Source organism: Carex rostrata, chromosome 30, assembly GCF_964058835.1.
Source record: "Carex rostrata chromosome 30, lpCarRost1.2, whole genome shotgun sequence".
NCBI classification, from domain to species: domain Eukaryota; kingdom Viridiplantae; phylum Streptophyta; class Magnoliopsida; order Poales; family Cyperaceae; genus Carex; species Carex rostrata.
The window spans coordinates 452,466-471,774 of NC_135947.1; the positions used below are offsets into that span (position 1 = coordinate 452,466).

Consider the following 19,309-nt stretch of genomic DNA (forward strand, 5'->3'; position numbering starts at 1 on the left):
ATAAGAAACATTTATCAAAATTTGGCTTAACCGAATTAATCATAATGGGGTCATGCATAACGGTATACGATTGCAATGATATAAAACAATCAATAAATAACATGAGCCCAAATCATAAGTGAGATAGTATGACCCGAAGCACGATGGTCTTCAATATTGTAAGACTCCACTTGACAATAGCCATCATCCATCCTTCATGTAATTTTCTATACCAAACTACTACTCTAATAGTAATAAAGAAATTACATTAAAGTCCTAAGGATAACGGCTCGCAGACCGCATAAATGATACATATAAGCGACATGCAAGTCACTTTTAATTATAAAATAAATTAATTCACGGGGCACCTTAGGCCGCATTTACACACATCATTCAAACATTCATTACAACATATCACACAAGGCAACGGGGTCATACTATTCACATATACCGTAACTTGCAAAAAAAAGAGTTAGACATAGAATCCAAAATAGACTTCTACTGACTTAACCAAATATAGTAAACAAAAGTTTACTTGACCGAATAATAAATTTTTTTTTTTATTTATTTTGTTCTGGTTCGGATATACTCTGTTCTGGTTTAAGCAATGATCATAGCAGAAAGAAATAATCAATTTTTATATTTCCGAATCAATTTTGAAAATTTGCACAGAATCAAAATTTTCAGAAATATATATATATATACTAATGCAAAGTATTTCATTTTGGCGCATTTCATGAAGGCATTAATTTGTCATTAAGGAATCAGAAAATTAAACCTTTAGCGGATATTAATTGTCTTACCAAAATTGCTATCGGATTTAGCAATCAGAAAATTGCGCCATTAATTGCCCATAAACAATTAATTGCCATAAATACCAAAATTAATTGTCTTGAGGTGCTTTTAATTATTTTATACAAATCAAAAGCCATTCAGGAATTTAAAGAGGCGCATATCAAGTTAATGGAAGTTAATGGCATAATCAAACAAGTTAATGGCAAATCAAAATTGTTTACATTAAATATGCGCCAATTCAGATTCCATTAAATATGCGGCAATTATTTATTTAGTGGCAAATAAAAAAAATTTCCTAAATATACGGCAATTTACATTATTATGAATATCTGAACCGTTTGAGCATATTACATTATTTATTCACAATATACAAATTGCCGAATAGAAATTTTGGCTTAACAAATTAATCAAACCATATCAACATATATGCGCCATATTAAAATAATAAAATTATTCTTAACAGATTCATGGTCAAAATTAAATTCCAAACTTTGGTAGATTAAATTAATACTTTTGACCATCAAATCAAACTTTTGACCATTAATTCTTGAAGATCAGAACTACCGAATTGATACCATAACAGAGAAACAAAATTGCGCCATAATCAAAACTTCCGAAAATTAATCTCTTTTGCGCAAACCTTATCTTATCCGAACCAGAATCAAAATTTAACGATTCATCTAGAGTAGGCTCTGATACCACTTGTTAGGATTTCAATTTCATGCAAAACCATATCGCAATTCATAAATCCTAGATTTACCATGATCCTCTAGTGAACCCTAATATGAAATTTAAAGTTACCTTGATCCATAGCTATGATCTTCCGGAGAGACACAATCACCGTTGATCACCGGAAGCCTTTAGATTTCCAAGTAATCCCTCTCAAGTCCGATGGAGAGAGCGAGAGAGGCGGCACCGACAACGTTCTGTTTGCGCAAGAGAAATACCCGAATCGCAAGTCCTTGACCGGAAGACCCTTATCCTTTTTCTTCCCTTAGTCTCAACCCTTTTATTTTGTAGAGAGGAATGAATTGACAGATAGAGAGAGATTAATAGCCGCCAGAGACAGAGCCATATATTTATTTCATCTTTAATTCAATATTTGAATAGGCCCGTTTCTAAAATGAATAGGCACATACGTCTCTTCTCAGCAGGCTCCTCCCATTCCTTATTTATTTAATTAATTAATTAATTAATTAATTAGACAATCTTATTGGATTCTTAGTGGGTCTGAATTCAGAACTTGCCTATATTGGGTATTTCCTTATTTACAGAACATTGTCACATTTAATCGTGTTCTCCAGGGACCAATAGCATAATTGTATTATTTCCAAACTTTATATAATTTAGACCATCACTAAATCATAAAGTTATTAATACGCATTCTACACATTAAAGGCCCCACTTCTCATGACACATATTGAACCCGTTAAATTAATACTTAATTTGATCACTTCATAACGGGTGTAATTAGATATTTGACAGTCTATTATTCAATATATATTTATATCACATATAAGCCCATATATGTTGTAATTAATATAAATTAATTCCAACAATTCCAACATGATAATTCTGATATGAAATGTAAGTCTAAAAGAAATATAACTTAATTTATCTATGAATAGAGTTAAAATGCTTTATTATTTTCGTGCCTCATTTATATTTCACATTCTTATCTTTATTTTCAAATTTCAAATAGTTGATTTGAACTTTTCAATATTATTTCTATATTAAAATGTACTTGGAGACTAAATTTTATATTGCTGTGATTTTTTTTTTCATAAGATTGTGCATCATTGTACCTTTCTAAATAAAAAAATAGTAAAATATTTTTATAAAATGTAAAATTTGAGCTCCAAATACATTTTAATAGGAACACCATTTTAAATAGTTCAAATTGATTATTTAAATTTTAAAAATAAAAATATTTCACAATTAAGACATTTTAATCCTACTCTTATCTATTATGATAACATTAAGCTATGTCTCCCTTATTGGCTCCTATTTTGACTAACATTAAGTTATGTCCCCTCCATTCGCTCATATTTTGACTTATCTATACTTAGCTCAACACATCTATCTACTGTCCTGCTACATCCACATCTTGACATGTCTTATTTTAGGCCTTTCTAGCGTATGTTTTCCTAAAGTCCCCTTTTAAGCGAGGGTTTCTTGCATATTTAATTATGTTTTATATTTTAAATTCATTTTTAAAATTCAAACAATCCATCTATTTAAATTTCTCTCTTATTAAGTAGAAACCAAATTTTATATATTTTTTAAAACTTTTGTACTACCATTTTATACAAAATCGTTGTTTCTCCACCACCAAAAAATATTAATTTTGTAAATACTTAAAAAAATAAACAATTTTTGAAAAAAAATATAAAATTTGATATCCAATTATATTTTAATATAACCATTATATTAAATAATTTGAACTTTGAAAACAGATATAAAGAGACATAAGATATTTAAACCCTCATCATCTAAAATATCTTAACAAATACATTTAGGGCGTGTTCGGTTTTGTAGGTTTTCATGGAAAAAAACAAAAAATAGCTATTTGTCCCCAAGGCTGTTCGGCAGCTCCGTATTTTTCCACTTAAAATCACATGCGGTTCCCATTTTACCGAATCCGAATCTGCTGTAATCCTGGAAGGGATTACAGGGTTCTAAAATTTCAATATCAACCGTTCAAATATTTTTTGCACAGATCTCGAAAAAACAAATTCAGTTGGAGCTCCGTTTTTTCTTCCCAATCTCTCTCTCTCATCTCTTTACTCCACTCACTGCTCTCCACGTCAAAAGCACCATTATTTTGAAGACAATCTCTCTCATCTCCATCATAGTTTACAATATAATAATCAACTAATGCAATGAGAAGCTATGTATATAAAAAGTTCCACTTTTTTTTATATAATCTTTTTGGGACTAAACTTATTAGTCCAGATTCAGATAACATTACATTCTAAATTACATATTTACATTTAAAGACTATAATGATATTACCTTTTTTTTCTTTTATAAAGTATGCAATATAAAGTAGAAAATATCCAGTACACATAAAAAAAATAGTTAAATTCTAATATTTAATATCAAGATTTCAAAAATTATGAGATGGTTCATGCTCCCATATTAAATTAGTCCTTAATTATATTTTTTAAGATCATACAAGTATTGATGCTTTACAATTATCGTCCAAGTTTTAGAAGATATTATATGTTAAAGATCTAAACTTTTTCATATTCAATTGTACGAGATTATACGAGATTGGATTATACAGGATTGTATGATATAAATATATTTATTTAATTACATTATTTATAATTTTATTAATAAAGAAAATTGTATTATTTATATAATCTACTTACTTATTTGCGTTAATTTAATCTAATTAATAAGTAAAGTTATGTTATAAAATAATAATTAATAAGTAATGTTATGTTATGCTATTATTTAATCTATTTATTGAATTGCATTATTGATAATTTTATTAATAAAGAAAATTATATAATATCAAATATTTTAGAATAAAATAGAATTATCCACAATTAATTCCATGATACAACCGAACACTCATTTAAGCACATTTCCATAAATAATCCTGTACTTATCCGCTATCACGGGTTCCCGCTTTTTCAAAAGTGGGTTCCCATCCCGTTAGATCCTATCCCGTATAATATCGTGACATCCGAACAGGTCCTTAAATGAAATAATATTACCTTGAAAATATTGAGCTTTATAAAGAAGGATGACATTTTTCACACATTCAGATATTCATTCACTCAAATATTTTGCAAATTGGAGATCCCAAACACACAGAAATTATCAAACTTACCCAAAATTAGAGGAGAAAACCATGCAAAGTAACATTTTATTTTTGTAACGCTACAAGAAGCCAAGGCTCAAATTAATTTAATGTACAATTAATTTACAATATCTGTTCCTATATTTTGCCCCCAATAAAACAGTGAGCAAATTAGGAAGCAGCCCCTTTAAAAATAAGAAACCTAAGAGATTCCAAGTTGAAGTAGATGAAGGTCCCTTGTGTATGTGTGAAATAACATCCAAAATTCGAACCAACCACGCACTGCCACCCGGACCCGTAGACCAGGTCAAACTCCTGCATTCATATTTTACATAAATGTCAGATTTAATAATTCACAGGTACCTCTAAGCATTTTATAGTCCACACTGGTACTGTACCAATGAGCATCAATTACCGGGTAAAGATTAAAAAAAAAAAAACAATTATGACTTCATGCAGCGCACGAACCATATATAGTGCTGTTCTGATTCTATAGTCCGTGCGTTGCATGAAGCGAAAACTGCTCTGTTAAAATCTTTACCCTCTTCACTTGATTTCTTTCTTTCTATCAATTTCTTGTTTAATTGATGCTTTAGGTACCGGGGTCTGTTCCTTACCGATCGCTGGTACATCAACATCGATCTGCTAAGATTCCCATATTGATTAGGAGCTAAATACTTTATTTAAGCAAAAGAGAAACGTGGAACCTTCTTTATGTGTGCAGCAATGCTTCGGCAATCCAAAACATCGAACAAATCGAGCGCCTCCGACGCCGTGGACATCGCTTGGTGCTGCATCTTGGGTGGCATGTCGGTGTCTTGAATCATTCCCTTTCCTTCCAACATCTTTTGTTAAAGAGAGATTAACGATTGGAGATATTTTGCTAGATATTGAACTGGTAATGTTCAAACTGAATGAAGAAATTTTGCACTTTCTTCTAACCCTTTATATAATGGAAGAGATTAAGGGGAGCTTTCTGGTTTCAATGCGACAGCTAGCGACCTTCTTAACTTCTTTGGAAAAATCAAAGGTTAATTTTAAAATAATAATATTATAATATTAAGTAGTGGATAAAGGACTTGAGGCTACGATGAAGTGTTCTGATTCCAGAACTGCGTATAAACTAGAATAATGGGTGATTATGCTCTCCAGTTCTTCTAGCACTGTCCAGTTCCGGTGATTTGACCACCGACGGTCTGATCTAGTCAAGGAGGTGTCGACTTGACTGAGACAGTTCAATTCTTTCTGGGAGGTCTTAGATCGATCATGCATGTTCCATGATTGATCGATTGATTTGCAGTACGGATGAACCGGACGTTTCCAGTGCTTGGAAACTAGAGAGGTTGCAGAGAGATATTTTTAGATACATATCCAAATAATCTCATGCCACGGCAGATATTTCTAAACTATTTGGACTTTATCCAAGTGAAACCACTTTAACAGCGATTCTTTTTAATGCGACTGTTTTGCATCTCCCATTATGTACCAAACTGGGGGTAAAAAAATGTGAATATGTATCCTCTGCATTAACTCAGATTTTGAGTTTAGCATCTCGGCCGTTCAATTAAGATTCGGGCCAATCCGGTCAGATATGAAACACACATGATTCTTTTAATATTCATATCAATACGGATCGGACGGTTCAAATATATTCTGAAAGTGCAACTATGTACATGTTAAAATTACCATTACTCTAAAAAAAAATCAAACAATTGACTATAATATTATTCTTGGTATAACAAGATGTTATATTAGAGAAGAATTTAAAGCTTTAACTTCATCTCATGCTTACTCTAATATATTAAACTTTGAAAGTAATCAATCAATTAATAATGTAATAATTTTGAAGTAGATTATTTCTGATTGATCGCAATGTTGAAATTCCGATAAGAAGAATGACACAATTTACAAATTGAAAAAAAAGAAAAAAGAGATGCATATTACATGCAAAAAAGGAGATGAATTGATATTGTCAATATTATGTTATAATTACTCTCTATCATTTTATTCAAACAACAAAACGTAAAAATAAAGAGTATTCATTTCCTCATTAGTACATTTTTTTTATCTCTCATAGCAAGTCAATATAGCTAGACAACAATTTAATTATTCAATTTGAGTTTGGTAGAGAAGCATAATGGGGAAAATTGTGTAGATGTTTAGCAATGCTATTGTAGATAAAATTTATTGATAGCTGTAATTTTGAATTGGGGCCCAGCTAATCAGCAATTGAAACTTGGGAATGGTTTGATGTAAATCCGAATGCTTGCTTAATCGTGACTGGGATCAGGATCAGGATGAACTCAAACTCAAACTCAAAACAGTAGGCGCTGAGTCAGTAATGACTCGGTTGATTCCATTGGAATTTATAGCCTTGTCGGTGATTTCGTTAAGCAAAGGTCGAGTCAGTTACTCAGTTCACACCGCATCAACCATCAAACCATTTTTTTCTTTCTATTTTAATCGTTCGGTACATACTAACTATGAAACAGCTACTTTAATCCACTGATGTGGCAATTCAGAATAGTAAAAATTCATTAATGTGGATAATTTTGAAACATTATTATTTTTACTGTTAGTTCCTATCAAAGCCAAAATGCATAATAGCATTGGAATCTTATTTTAGACTTTGTGATTGGGTTTTATCTAAATAACTAAATTTGTCCAGTCATAATATTATTATGGCCATTGGACTTATATTAATTTCACATAAAAAATAATGGTGAGAGCAGACTTTCTATAAGAAAAAATTGTTGAGTCTACTTCCTGATACATATTAGTAACTATTTTTTTATATATCAGATATGTTGTATAAATACTTAATTATTTGTTTTCAATAAAATTTAGTTTCTTTTAACGTATAATAATAAAAAATATCGGGTGATATATATATTTTTTGCATAAAATTTATTTGTCTCATTTAACACTTGTGTATTTATCATTCTCAATACGTGATTATTTTTTATATCTTTTAATATGGGGTTTCTCAATCATCATAAAAACGATAAATTTGGGAGATCCAAAAATAGAGAAAGAAAGTCTCCTATAAAAATATAGTAACCATTCATGTGAATTTTGAATCATTATTAGACGTGCATTGAGAATTCATGTGAATTTATGTGTTAAAAGAAACTAGACAAGAAAACCATTATTTTGTTAAAATAGCTCGTTCAATATTTAAAAAAAAAAAGATTAAAAAAGATTCCATCTTTTAATAAAAAGATTTCAAGTGATAGCAATGATTTTTTTTTTTCTATTTACGCCCATGTTTAGTTTGACATTAGAGTAAGGTCTTAAACAAGAATAAAATTCAAAGTGTCAATCATGTTCCACATGTCCATTAGTGCATGCAAGTCAATTTTTAAAATTAATTTGTTTCGTACAAAGTTGGTAATCACTTTTGGAGTAGAACTAGGGTGCTCTTAAGCTCACTATCTCTAAAACTCATCAAATCGATTTCAAATGACGAATCCGAACCGTTGAAACCCACCTACCTTACGTGTGATGCATCTACATGTGAAATTTTTAAACATTCAAATTAATTTGGTATAAAGTCAAGTGGTCAAAAACGTTCAAAAAATGAATGCACTAAAATTAATTTATTAACTTTCTAATTTTGACCGCTTGACTTTATACGAAATTAATTTGAATGTTTAAAAATTTCACATGTAGATGCATCACACGTAAGGTAGGCGGGTTTTAATGGTTCGGATTCGTCGTTTGAGATCGATTTGATGAGTTTTAGAGTTAAGAGCACCCTAGTTCTACTCATCACTTTTGTCCATTAACTTTTTCGCCTCTTAATTTTATAAAAAGAAATTCTAACTTGTACAATTCTACAATGCTTGACCATATCAATTTAAATATAAAATTTCAAATTGAAAGCCCAAGTGAAAAGCAAAATAACACCGTAAGGCACACAAATAAGAGAGCAATTTTGGTCGGATCCGCTTTAATTTGCATGAAGCCCATTGCACAGTTCTATTTTATTGTTTTAAAAATATTAGCCTTAGTTTTTAAGCTTCTAAGGCCCAATATCCTCCCTCTGTCTAGGGCCTTAAATCTGGTTATATATGAAAAGTCGGTTCTCATTTAAATTTGAAAATCTAAATATAGCATCTAAATTTTGATTTGTCAGAATTAGATTTTCTTTATTTATATAAGTGCATATGTGGCTTATTCTTCCTCTTCCATTATTTAAGAAAGAGAGGAGAGTTAGATTCATTAAGAAAGTTTTGAAAGATCTCACGATAGCGCGACAAGAGGGCTTTTTCTAAAAGGATCGACATATTCTATGGGAACGTCTATAGAATTAGGTATTATGTTCTGCACTTTAAATTTAATTTGAATTGGTTTTGATATAGGACAGTCCTTAAAATTAATGTAGGGGAATGTTTCTTCTTCTCTAGAATGTAAGTATTTGATCTCTAAATGAGATGCAATTGTTTGATCTCTAGACGAGGTATAATTGTTTCTCTAAAAACTTCGATGTTTTTGACAAATCAATATAAATCTCAAATTCTAAACAGATGCCAGACTATGTGAAGATCTTGGTCCTGGTACAACTGATGATCTAATTGAAGAAGAAATGATCACAAATTTGGTTCAATTTCTCCAAGCTAAACCATATAGATACATCATGTGCGGCATCATAAAGGGAATTCAGGAAGAACTCGGAAAATGGAACATGGAGAATCAATGTAACACGGACAATTTGGATGCATTCATCAAGTTTTCAGTGAATATTGGCACCACCACCATACAAACCTTCGGAGGAGACGACACGTCACACTGGACTGCATTCTGTGCTAATCTGACAAATAAAATCCATGAATTAACATTTATGCGTAGTGGAGTTGAGTCTGAAAAGCTGAGTTTGTCTGGTTCAAGTTGGTTGGTAAGAGATGTTAAAGCGTATGTTCTTTATTCAGTAGTTTACTTAATTGTGAATGATCTAATGAAGAAGCTATGGTAGCATGCATTTTCTCTTTTAATAGAGTGTTAACAATGTTTTTTTATGAGGATCCATTGTTATGAATAATATTTTATGTCTGCATATGTATGTATTCCCTTGACTGAATAAGCGGTAATACATTTTTTTTTTTTTAGATTTCTACTCCATATCTCATGAAATATGATAATGTGAGATAAACCATAATAAAATATCGAGTATAATTTTTTGTTCTTTTGTAAATTAATAACCAGCTTCTTAATCCCACATGATCATAAGATGATGTTAAAAGTGAGGCTATGGTAATATGCATATTACACAATGGCTGGCGCTATGGACTTATATCTCCGTTTTTAATATCCAAACAGTTAATCTGAACTGTTCAATGTGATTTTCCTATAAAAATGTATTTGTACACCAAATTTTACATTTTTTTAGAATTTTTTTACTGTTTTTTGTGGATAGGTAGAATTTCACTTATTCTGAAAATTTTGGACCATCTAAAAGCAAGTGTTCTACCTATTTGAAAAAATAGTAAAAAAAAATTCTAAAAAATGTAAAATTTGGTCCTCAGGCACATTTTCATAGGGGAATCATGTTAACGGTTCGGATCGACTGTTTGAACTTTGAAAATAGAAATCTGAGTCCATAGCACGGGTCAAACCGTAATATGCATATTACCATAGCCTCACTCATTTTTTTTTATAATAAATTGAACAAACATATTAGCAAGATTATAAGATGAGAATATATTCAGCTTTTTACAATATACTGTACGTGCACGCCATAATCCTTTGCTCTAAGTTTACAATTCAAAAAGAAGTCCCCATTGACACTTGAACATCTCTTCTATCTTATCCACTAGACTCTTCACAGTGAAGCAAACATGCCTATAAATAGCATTTGCATTAATCTCTCTTTGCAACCGATCTAAATCAGATTGCACAACCGATTGACCGAGTCGGTAACGGTAACACTCATCAGAGACCTCTTCCTTCTTAGAAGTTACTTCCATCAATTCCTTCATCATCCCTTCTAAAGCATTCTTATGCTGTTTTATTTCTTGCCCCACACCCCCATTTCTCTCAATTGTAATTGCACTTTTCCTGTACAGTTCTGACATCAGACAGTCTCTCTTAACTCTCAGTTCCATCACACGGTGCTTAATGTACGACCTCCTCCTCGACCAATTTTTTTAACTTTTCTAATTCGGCATCCCATTTATCGTTTTTTTCATGCAGAGAAGAATCACAGGTGATTGGCCGGCACATGACAGTTATTTGATGGATGTTGTTTGCCAGAGTGGTGCAGAATGTGGTCCAGTGTGACGTGTCGCCTCCAGAGGTTTGTATGGCGGTGGTGCCAATGTACTCTGAAAACTTCAATAATGCATCAAAATTGTCTATGTCAAATTTGCTTAGTTCTTCCGAGATTCCATTTATGATACCCCGTATGATGTGTCTACCTGGGACAGCTTGGAGAAATTGAACCAAATGTGAGATCATTTCTTCTTGAATTAAAGAGCTAGTTGTACCAGGAACAAGGTCTTGACATGGTGTAGCAGCTGATTGAACCAAATTTGAGATCATTTCTTCTTGAATTAAACAGCCATTTGTATCAGGAACAAGGTCTTGACATGGTGTAGCACCTGATTGAACCAAATTTGAGATAATTTCTTCTTGAATTAAACAGCCAGTTGTATCGGGAACAAGGTCTTGACATGATGTAGCATCTAATTGTTCTGTTGGGAAATTGTGATTTATATCGATTTGTCAGAAAAATCGTGGTTTGTAGAGAAACAGTTGCCATTTTTTTTCGTGGTGTCAGTTTTCTGCTGTATTCAGTAGTTCGTACAACTTAGCAAGAAATTCTTTGCACGATCCAAGAAAATAAATTAAGCACATTGTAGTTACACCCATACTAATTTTGGTTCTGGCATTGTGATTCCTTTCCAAGAAGAATTATCGCACAAAAGTAAAAAAAAATGTTAAAAAGATTTACCTGATGACGATGAACTATCTCTAATCTCTCCTTCTTCCAATGATGATTCTTTATACATCTCCATGAATACGACTACTTCGAGCTTTGAAATTTGTTGAGAACTCTTTTAGCCTTACTGGTAAAAGGGTAGTTCTTCAAATAAAGAAAAGGGGGTAATTCTTTGCTATAAGGACAAATTTTCCTGTTATCTATGCTTTGTGAATTGTGAATTCGTTTTTATCAAAAAAAAATTGTGAATTCGTATCCTTTAAGGTACCTCAAATTTTGAGGTTTTTCCGGACCATCCAATCTGTTGTGGCACGAATATTAAAGCGACATGCATCCCATCTCAACGGTTCGGATCCAAACTCAAAATTTGAGTTACTTCAGGAATTCGAGACTCACTAAGGTTTGCTTGGTCACATGAATTCAAATCCAGAAAAATTGGCAAGGATGTGTCACATTCAATCCAAACCATCCGATTTACTTCAATTCGGATTATATCAGACGCAATACTGTTATAACTGTTAAACCGGCCATGACGCAAGAAAATTTGAATTATATGAAATAAATTGGCTATTCCGTTCTCAGGTGAAAAAAAAAAAAAGATGAGCCCATAGGTGCTAATAACACATGCTCAAACTGAAAATTGAGCTCGTATGTAGTCATTGCTCTCATATTTTTGGTTAATTTAATCAAGATGTAAAAATTTATGAGATTGGTAAGTACAAATTTATGAGACTGGAGGACATGGTGACAAATGAATTATTCAGGTTTGGTTCGGCGAGGTAAAAAGTTTCATGATTAAGAAATAATTCGGGTATAATTCGGGAATGATTTGGAATTATCTGAATCAAGAGATATATAGAATTAAAAAGATGTGAAATTATTAAGAATTTAAAAATTAAGGGTAAATTGGGCATTATAGTGTAAAAAAAAATTTCAGCTCTCAAAATCTCAATTTGTGCACTTAGTATAGTACTCCCCATCTATGAATGGGAAGCCGAGTTTGAAAAGTTGAGTTTATCTGAAAATTAGACTCAACATATTTTTCATATAATCAAAGTAATTGGTTTTAACACAAAATTAATCACTTTGCTAAGATGCATATAGTAACTATTTTTATTTTTATAGTATGTTAGTTGTCTTTAACTTGTAATAATAAAAAATAATTCAGGTGATGTGTGTTAATATTAAATTAGTTACTTTTAATAAAAATATTATTCTTGTAAGCACTAGCTACATCCTTTTAATATTATTTTTTTGTATCGTTTAGCACTTGAATATTCATAATTCTCAAAACATGACTGATGAATAAGAAGTTAAGAACAATATTTTTCTATACCATCATTAAATGTGCGTTGAGAATTTTAATTATATGTGTTACAAATAAATATTTCTGTTAAAATATCTCGTTCGATATTTTTAAAAGACAGCAAATTAGAGACCCATCATATTTTCTATGATTATATGTTACAAAGTGATTAATTTTGTGTTAAAACCAATTACTTTGTCAAACAAGATGTTTAAAAGTACAACATTCTTTTAATATATTTTTTAAAAGATGGACATTTTTTTAGTAAAGTTTCAACTCCCTTTTAAGACTCAATCTGTAAATAAGTCGAGTATCAATAAATGTTAGCACTTATTTCGACTATTAGATTCCATTTTATTAATAAAAAGGATTTTGAATTGATAACAAAAGTATAACGATGATACAACCGACATTATGATGGGGGATTTAATAAATGTTAGCACTTATTTCAAAGTTTGTAATCATGACATGTCAAATAATGCATGCATGTCCAATCTAAATAATTAGTTTTGTCCATTAACTTTTTCGCCTCTTAATTTTATAAAAACAAATTCTAACTTGTCAATTGAAATTGAATTAATTACTAATGGCAAAGTGAAAAGCAAAAAAAAACACGGTAATTTATTAATTACCTGCAGCCGGTTTTTTCTCAAAGGTTAGTTTAGATGACTATAATTTGATTCACTGACAAGATTTGTTAATATGATTTTTCTAGTCCTATAATTTTTAAAAGTAAAAGTATCGGCCTTAGTGTCCAATACCCTCTAAATAGGCCTCAAGTTATATAAGTACGCGTTAAACATATATAAATGTCATTGGATCACAGCTCTCGTGACTATTATAATTTCCAGCTTGGAAAAGAATGGATTTCTCATATTAATAAATAAATAATAGCCATACTATGGCAATTAAAAACATACAACAACATCTAGCATCTAAACCAACCCCCATTTTGCTCAACAATCTGAGTCTACACCACTGTCAAATCAATCTCTAAACACCTAAAAACTAACCCAAAAAGGCAGCTCAAGATGGAGGGAAGAATCGGTTAAGGTTAAATGGGAGAGTGTAGAACTCTTCATTCCTGCTATCTCCTTTAAATGTGCGAAACCGGACCCACCATGGCATCCCTCGGTCTCTCGCGGCATCCTTCACGTCAAGGGTGTTGTCTAGGAATACACCTACAATCAGTGCCACTGTCGGTGGGGATGAGAATATTGTATTGATGTAGTCATTGAACTGCATTGCATAAACAAATCGGTATAAGCTTTCTAAATTTTTTTTTTATACTCAAACACTTCACGTCAAGGGTATTGTATTTCAAAGATGCAAATACGAACCCAGCCAGCTCTTGTGTTTGCGGGGGCATGCTGAGCACTTAATGTAAAGCTGAAGAAATACTCGGGAATTGATAACCCGAGAAAGATTGACACCCCTGTTATGAACAGGTTGCGCATCGAATTCATGTTAGTGAATTGCAAGAATGATAGCCCCACCGCAGCTGCAAAAGAAAATAAATGAACCAAGAATGAAAAATAAGAATAAGAATAAGATCCAATGACAAATATATGCAAAGTTGTGAGACATACCAACTATACCGAAGAGGACACAGTATACAGCAGCAAAAATAGTGAATGGAATAGATGCAAACAATGCTCCAAATTTCCCTTCAAAAATACATACGTTCCATCAGTAACCTGTTTAAGAAAGATGTATTTTTGAAGTTACAATTGTAAATCAAGAAAAATCACCTAATATGGAGAAAAAAATCATGAATCCTGCTGAAATTTGTATGACTCTCCTGCTGCCAATTCTAGTCGAACCTAGAAGCCCAACATTCTCCCTATTTTTACAAAATATATTCAATTTTAAGTAGTGTCATTAAAAACCACATCAAATTTAATCTCAACAGGACGAGAGAAGAGCAACCTACACTGAGACAGTAGAACCAGTTACTGTGCCAAACAACCCATCAAGAAGAATTCCTATTCCCTAATTTATCAAAGAAAAAATTTTGATTATTCGGTGAGAACTATTGATATGAATTGAAAAGGATTAAAATATTCAGTTGAGAAAAGGTCAGATTATTACCTGCCATCCAATACCTCTACTAAGGACATGAGCTGGCGGCGGTGTTGCACTAGCTAGACGTGCTGCTGCTTTGTAAGCCCCAGTAGACTATCAAAATGAAAGCTACATTATAAGTTCACTCTGAAAATTATAACAAGGTAACAGAAACAAAAGGATTTTTTGTTTTATATTTTACCTCAATTAAGGAGACAAATACAGCAGCCATCATACCAAAAGATTGACCGGCATCAAATGTCGGGGCTCCCCATTGCAACGGATAAGGAATCCTTATCCTAAATTTTCACAGAAAAATTATTACCAAACCAGTCAAATTATATTATATTAGGGAATATGCTAGCATGCTACGCGTAGCATAGCTCCCCTCCGTGCAACGGCTCAATATTCGACTTTTCAAAATCCTAACGGTCGATCCGAACCATTCATCTTGTTCTCCATATTAATATGTGTTTGGAGACCAAATTTTACATTTTTTGGAATTTTTTTACTATTTTTTTAGATTTATTGAAAATCGCTGTTTTTTTATGGTCCAGATTTGCTAAAAACAGCGATTTTCGATAAATCTAAAAAAATAGTAAAAAAATTCCAAAAAATGTAAAATTTGGTCTCCAAACACATATTAATATGGAGAACAAGAAGAACTGTTCGGATCGACCATTAGGATTTTGAAAAGTCGAATATTGAGCCGTTGCACGGAGGGGAGCTATGCTACGCGTAGCATGCTAGCATATTCCCTAATAAGGCAACCCTAATTATTTATAAAAATTAAAGTTTTTAAAAGACAAAACTGAAAAATTTCAATTTAGTCTAAACTAACCATGGGGCAGAGGAGATGAGATTGGCCCGGTCAGTTCGACAGTTGAACTGGGTTGCTTCTGTACTATGTTTAAAAGCACCACTTGCAGTGAGAATATGCGCGTAGGTCCAGACAAGGGCAATGGAGATGAGAAGGGAGAACCTCTCCAGTATAGGCACATGTTTTAGGAGTATATGCTTCAGATACTAAGGAAGAACAATAAATTTGCATTAGATATACTAATTTTAACGGAGATAATTTTCATGAATACATCTGAAGTTTGGATATCAACCTGAGATAAAGCGACGTACAAGACAAGCATTGGTAGTCCAATCTCCACACATCTTCCTATCTGATATTAGATAAAAATATATACATAAACTTGTTAAAATAGAATAAATTTGAGGTTATGATTCTTTTAATAATGATAAATAACATAGGAAATTGTAGATTAAGTTTCCTTAGCATCACATAAGAGTTTCCTCAGTGTTGGAGTGTGTTATAGTGGTGATGTTTCTGACATCAAGGGACCAAACATAGTTGGAGGGGGTTTTATTTATTTTTTTTATAATGACCCGTAGCATTAATTCATTAATCAAGTTTACTTGGTCATGAATCTTGCATGATTTCTGAATAGGTCATTTGCTTCCAACTACCTTTGAAAGTACTTCAACTACTACAAGTTGCAATCATGCAAAACCCATGCACAGTGACATTTTTACAGAAATAACTTTACAACTTTTACACGTATAGAAGCATTTAGAGCTTAATTCCTCAAGAAAAGAATTTACCACAGGGAAACCTCGGTTAAAGAGCCCGAAACCAACCAATGAAACCACTGGTACCATCCCAAGGGGGCTGAAAAATCTGTAGACACGAATGAATTAGAATTTGTTAAGAATTTTTAACAAACTTGAGCAAAAATGATAATTAACTATTGTTAAAGAAAGACCTATATGGCTTTATAATCGGTCAATGTAAACTAAGCATGCATTCTGCTTAACATTATAACAAATTACTCTTTAAAGGTATGGAGAAGCTTTTTCCTGTGTACTTCCATTTTTAGTCTAATGATAAGTAGTATAGTTGATATTACCATAATAATTGAATTTTGTCAAAACCCAATAATACAACACAGAGACAAAAACAAAATAAGGAGCTTAACTTATCACCTAATGATTAGTTAAATGGTGGTCCAGGTATTACAAATAAAGGCAAAAAATTGATGGATAAAAAAGCTGAATATATAGTACCGAGAACATATGCCCCACAATTGGCTGTAGCCAAGAATGATTTGAATGCTAGAAGAGACTATAAGGGCCCCTTGTGTGGCCCTCATTGTTTGAAGGAATCTCTGGAAAAAGAAAAGCAACAAATTTGTAAGTAGCATAAATGGGACAATTAGTAAGCAAAACAAGAATCAAAACCAGGATTCTAAAATGTTAAGCCTATTTAAAATACAAACTGATGAACTGTGCTAAAATGTTAAGCCTGTTTACCTAAAATGTTATTGCCAGCTGAGAGACAATTTCCCCAAACAGCCTCATTTAAGCATTTATGTTTTGTATTTAATTTCAAACAAAATGTTGAAGGAATGTGAAAAAAAAAAATTGGGTGACGGATAAAATAGCAACAATATAGAGAAGGAAAAAAATAACCCCAATAAATAGTGCTGTGAAAGACCGACCCCAAACAATGTACATTCCGTATAAATTCCAAAGCAACAAAACAAGAAGAATCCAAAATCAACATCTTTAGTTTGTTGAAATTAAGTGGAATTCAAGGAAGACCCGCAACAAAACAAGAAGAATCCAAAAACCAAAATGTTTAGTTTGTTAATACCAAGTGGAACTTCAAGGAAGCCGCACAAATAGGGAATGATGCTGATTCCTGAAAACCTCATTAACAAAAAAAGAAATGAGAGCAAACCTGATGATCATCAACAATTTGGGTGAGCGATGAGTCGTGAATTATGGAGACAATAGGGACCATAAATGCAAAAGAACCACCAATCACCGTAGGAAGCCTGGTTCCAAATAGAGTTTGCACAAGTGTGTTTATTCCAGTAATAAACAGCAATGTCTGAACCACTCTCACCTTGTCATCCTATATATTCATACATTATTGCTAATTAGTAAGCTTTTAGCTATTACAGAGTAAAGCAAGGCTTGTTTCAAGCAATGCAACCTGATGATCACAACCATATGTTATTGGAATTTTGTAAAAACAGCTGTCCTATTAATGCCCCAATGTTTTATAATTTGGACTAATATTGATTATATAATTGTATTATTGAATATAATGTAAATTAAACTAGATTTCTTATTTACATCTATATTGTTACTGAAAAAAGAATGAAAATTACAACCGAAAAACATTGTTATTCCAAATTGCCTGTATTTAATCTTAACCCAATTAATGCTAGATTACTTCAGGAATACTGAAAAATTGAAGTAATCTACTTACATCAGTTCCACCCATGCGAGGTACAAGCAAACTGGGAATTATCACTGCAGTTCCAAGAGACAATATATAGTGCTGAAATCCCAGAGCAATCGCTTCTCCTGAATCAATAAAAAAAATCAGAATAACACAAGAATAGCTCAAATTACAGCTATTAAAATTGAAATCATCCAGCAAAAGAGGAACAATCTGACATACCCCAAGACGGATTGGAGTCTATGCAATATTCAAATCCTTGGAGCTGATCCATCGGTGGATGGTGGCCTATCTCCTCCGGTTTTGCGTCAGCCATTTTTAGATCAAAACTCCCAGATTACACAAACAAATGTCTGAAAACGAGATGGAAGGAATAATCCCAAAAAGAAAGAATAATTGATGGCGAGAAAAAGAAAAGATGGGGAGAATAATTTTGTAGAAAGGTGTGGGGATAAGGAAAAGAAGATCAAAAGGCGCCGAGAGAGAGAGAGAGAAGAGAGAATGCACTTGCAACCCAGTAACCCACACTCATCTCTTTTATGCTAGAGGCGCTTTTCCTCTCGAAGTTCACACTTCCTCTCTCCTCTGTTTTCTTCAAATAGTCTACAATCAATAATACAATTATCCAATAGAATCATTGGGTCAAGCTTTTAACAGAGTAGATTTAGCATCATGCAGCACACGGACTATACAATCAATATTGAAGTTTTTAACAGAGCAGTTTTAGCTTCATGCAGCACGCGGACTATATAATCAATATTGTGCGTTATATGTTTCATGCGCTGCATGAAGCCAAATTTGCCCTTATAAAATATTTACCCTAATCATTATAATGGCACACTAACATATGTAATTATGTAGATATATTAAAGGAAATGAATCCCTTTTTATTTAACACAAGTAATTATTCATACAAAAAGTTGCTACAAGAAAGATGATTCTAGGAATGATTGTAGGAATATTGTAGAGAGGATTGGACCCAGTCAGCGTATCAGAATCTGGAAATTAGTCCGTTGGTTTTTTAGATGACGAAAATGCCCCTCATGACCCGGGCTCACAGTGCGTGAATAAAAGAGCTGCAGTAAGAGGAAAATGTTACCGTTACGAGTTGTCGTTTCTGACTGAACTCGGGTTCAGTGACTGAAGGCAGCT

At 32.3% G+C, this 19,309-nt stretch overlaps 2 protein-coding genes and 1 pseudogene across 3 annotated transcripts in view; all 3 read right to left on the minus strand.

The window, feature by feature from the left end:
* Window positions 1-19,309, minus strand: part of LOC144546733 (ent-kaur-16-ene synthase, chloroplastic-like) — a 96,128-nt pseudogene that overhangs the window by 64,371 nt on the left and 12,448 nt on the right. The window lies entirely within an intron of this gene.
* On the minus strand, window positions 4,573-5,578 carry LOC144546732 (uncharacterized). The gene is made up of 2 exons (XM_078295280.1): window positions 5,296-5,578; window positions 4,573-4,903 (listed from the first exon to the last, which is right to left on the minus strand). Exons 1-2 carry the CDS (start codon window positions 5,431-5,433, stop codon window positions 4,760-4,762), a joined length of 282 nt encoding a protein of 93 aa, XP_078151406.1. The 5' UTR covers window positions 5,434-5,578; the 3' UTR covers window positions 4,573-4,759.
* On the minus strand, window positions 13,679-18,572 carry LOC144546727 (nucleobase-ascorbate transporter 2-like). Its single transcript, XM_078295273.1, has 15 exons — window positions 18,558-18,572; window positions 18,380-18,523; window positions 18,185-18,282; window positions 17,648-17,824; window positions 16,972-17,072; window positions 16,510-16,585; window positions 16,011-16,070; window positions 15,740-15,924; window positions 15,101-15,197; window positions 14,926-15,012; window positions 14,768-14,826; window positions 14,586-14,677; window positions 14,424-14,501; window positions 14,175-14,335; window positions 13,679-14,073 (listed from the first exon to the last, which is right to left on the minus strand). The coding sequence occupies exons 2-15, from the start codon at window positions 18,471-18,473 to the stop codon at window positions 13,861-13,863; spliced, it is 1,578 nt and encodes a 525-aa protein (XP_078151399.1). The 5' UTR covers window positions 18,474-18,523; window positions 18,558-18,572; the 3' UTR covers window positions 13,679-13,860.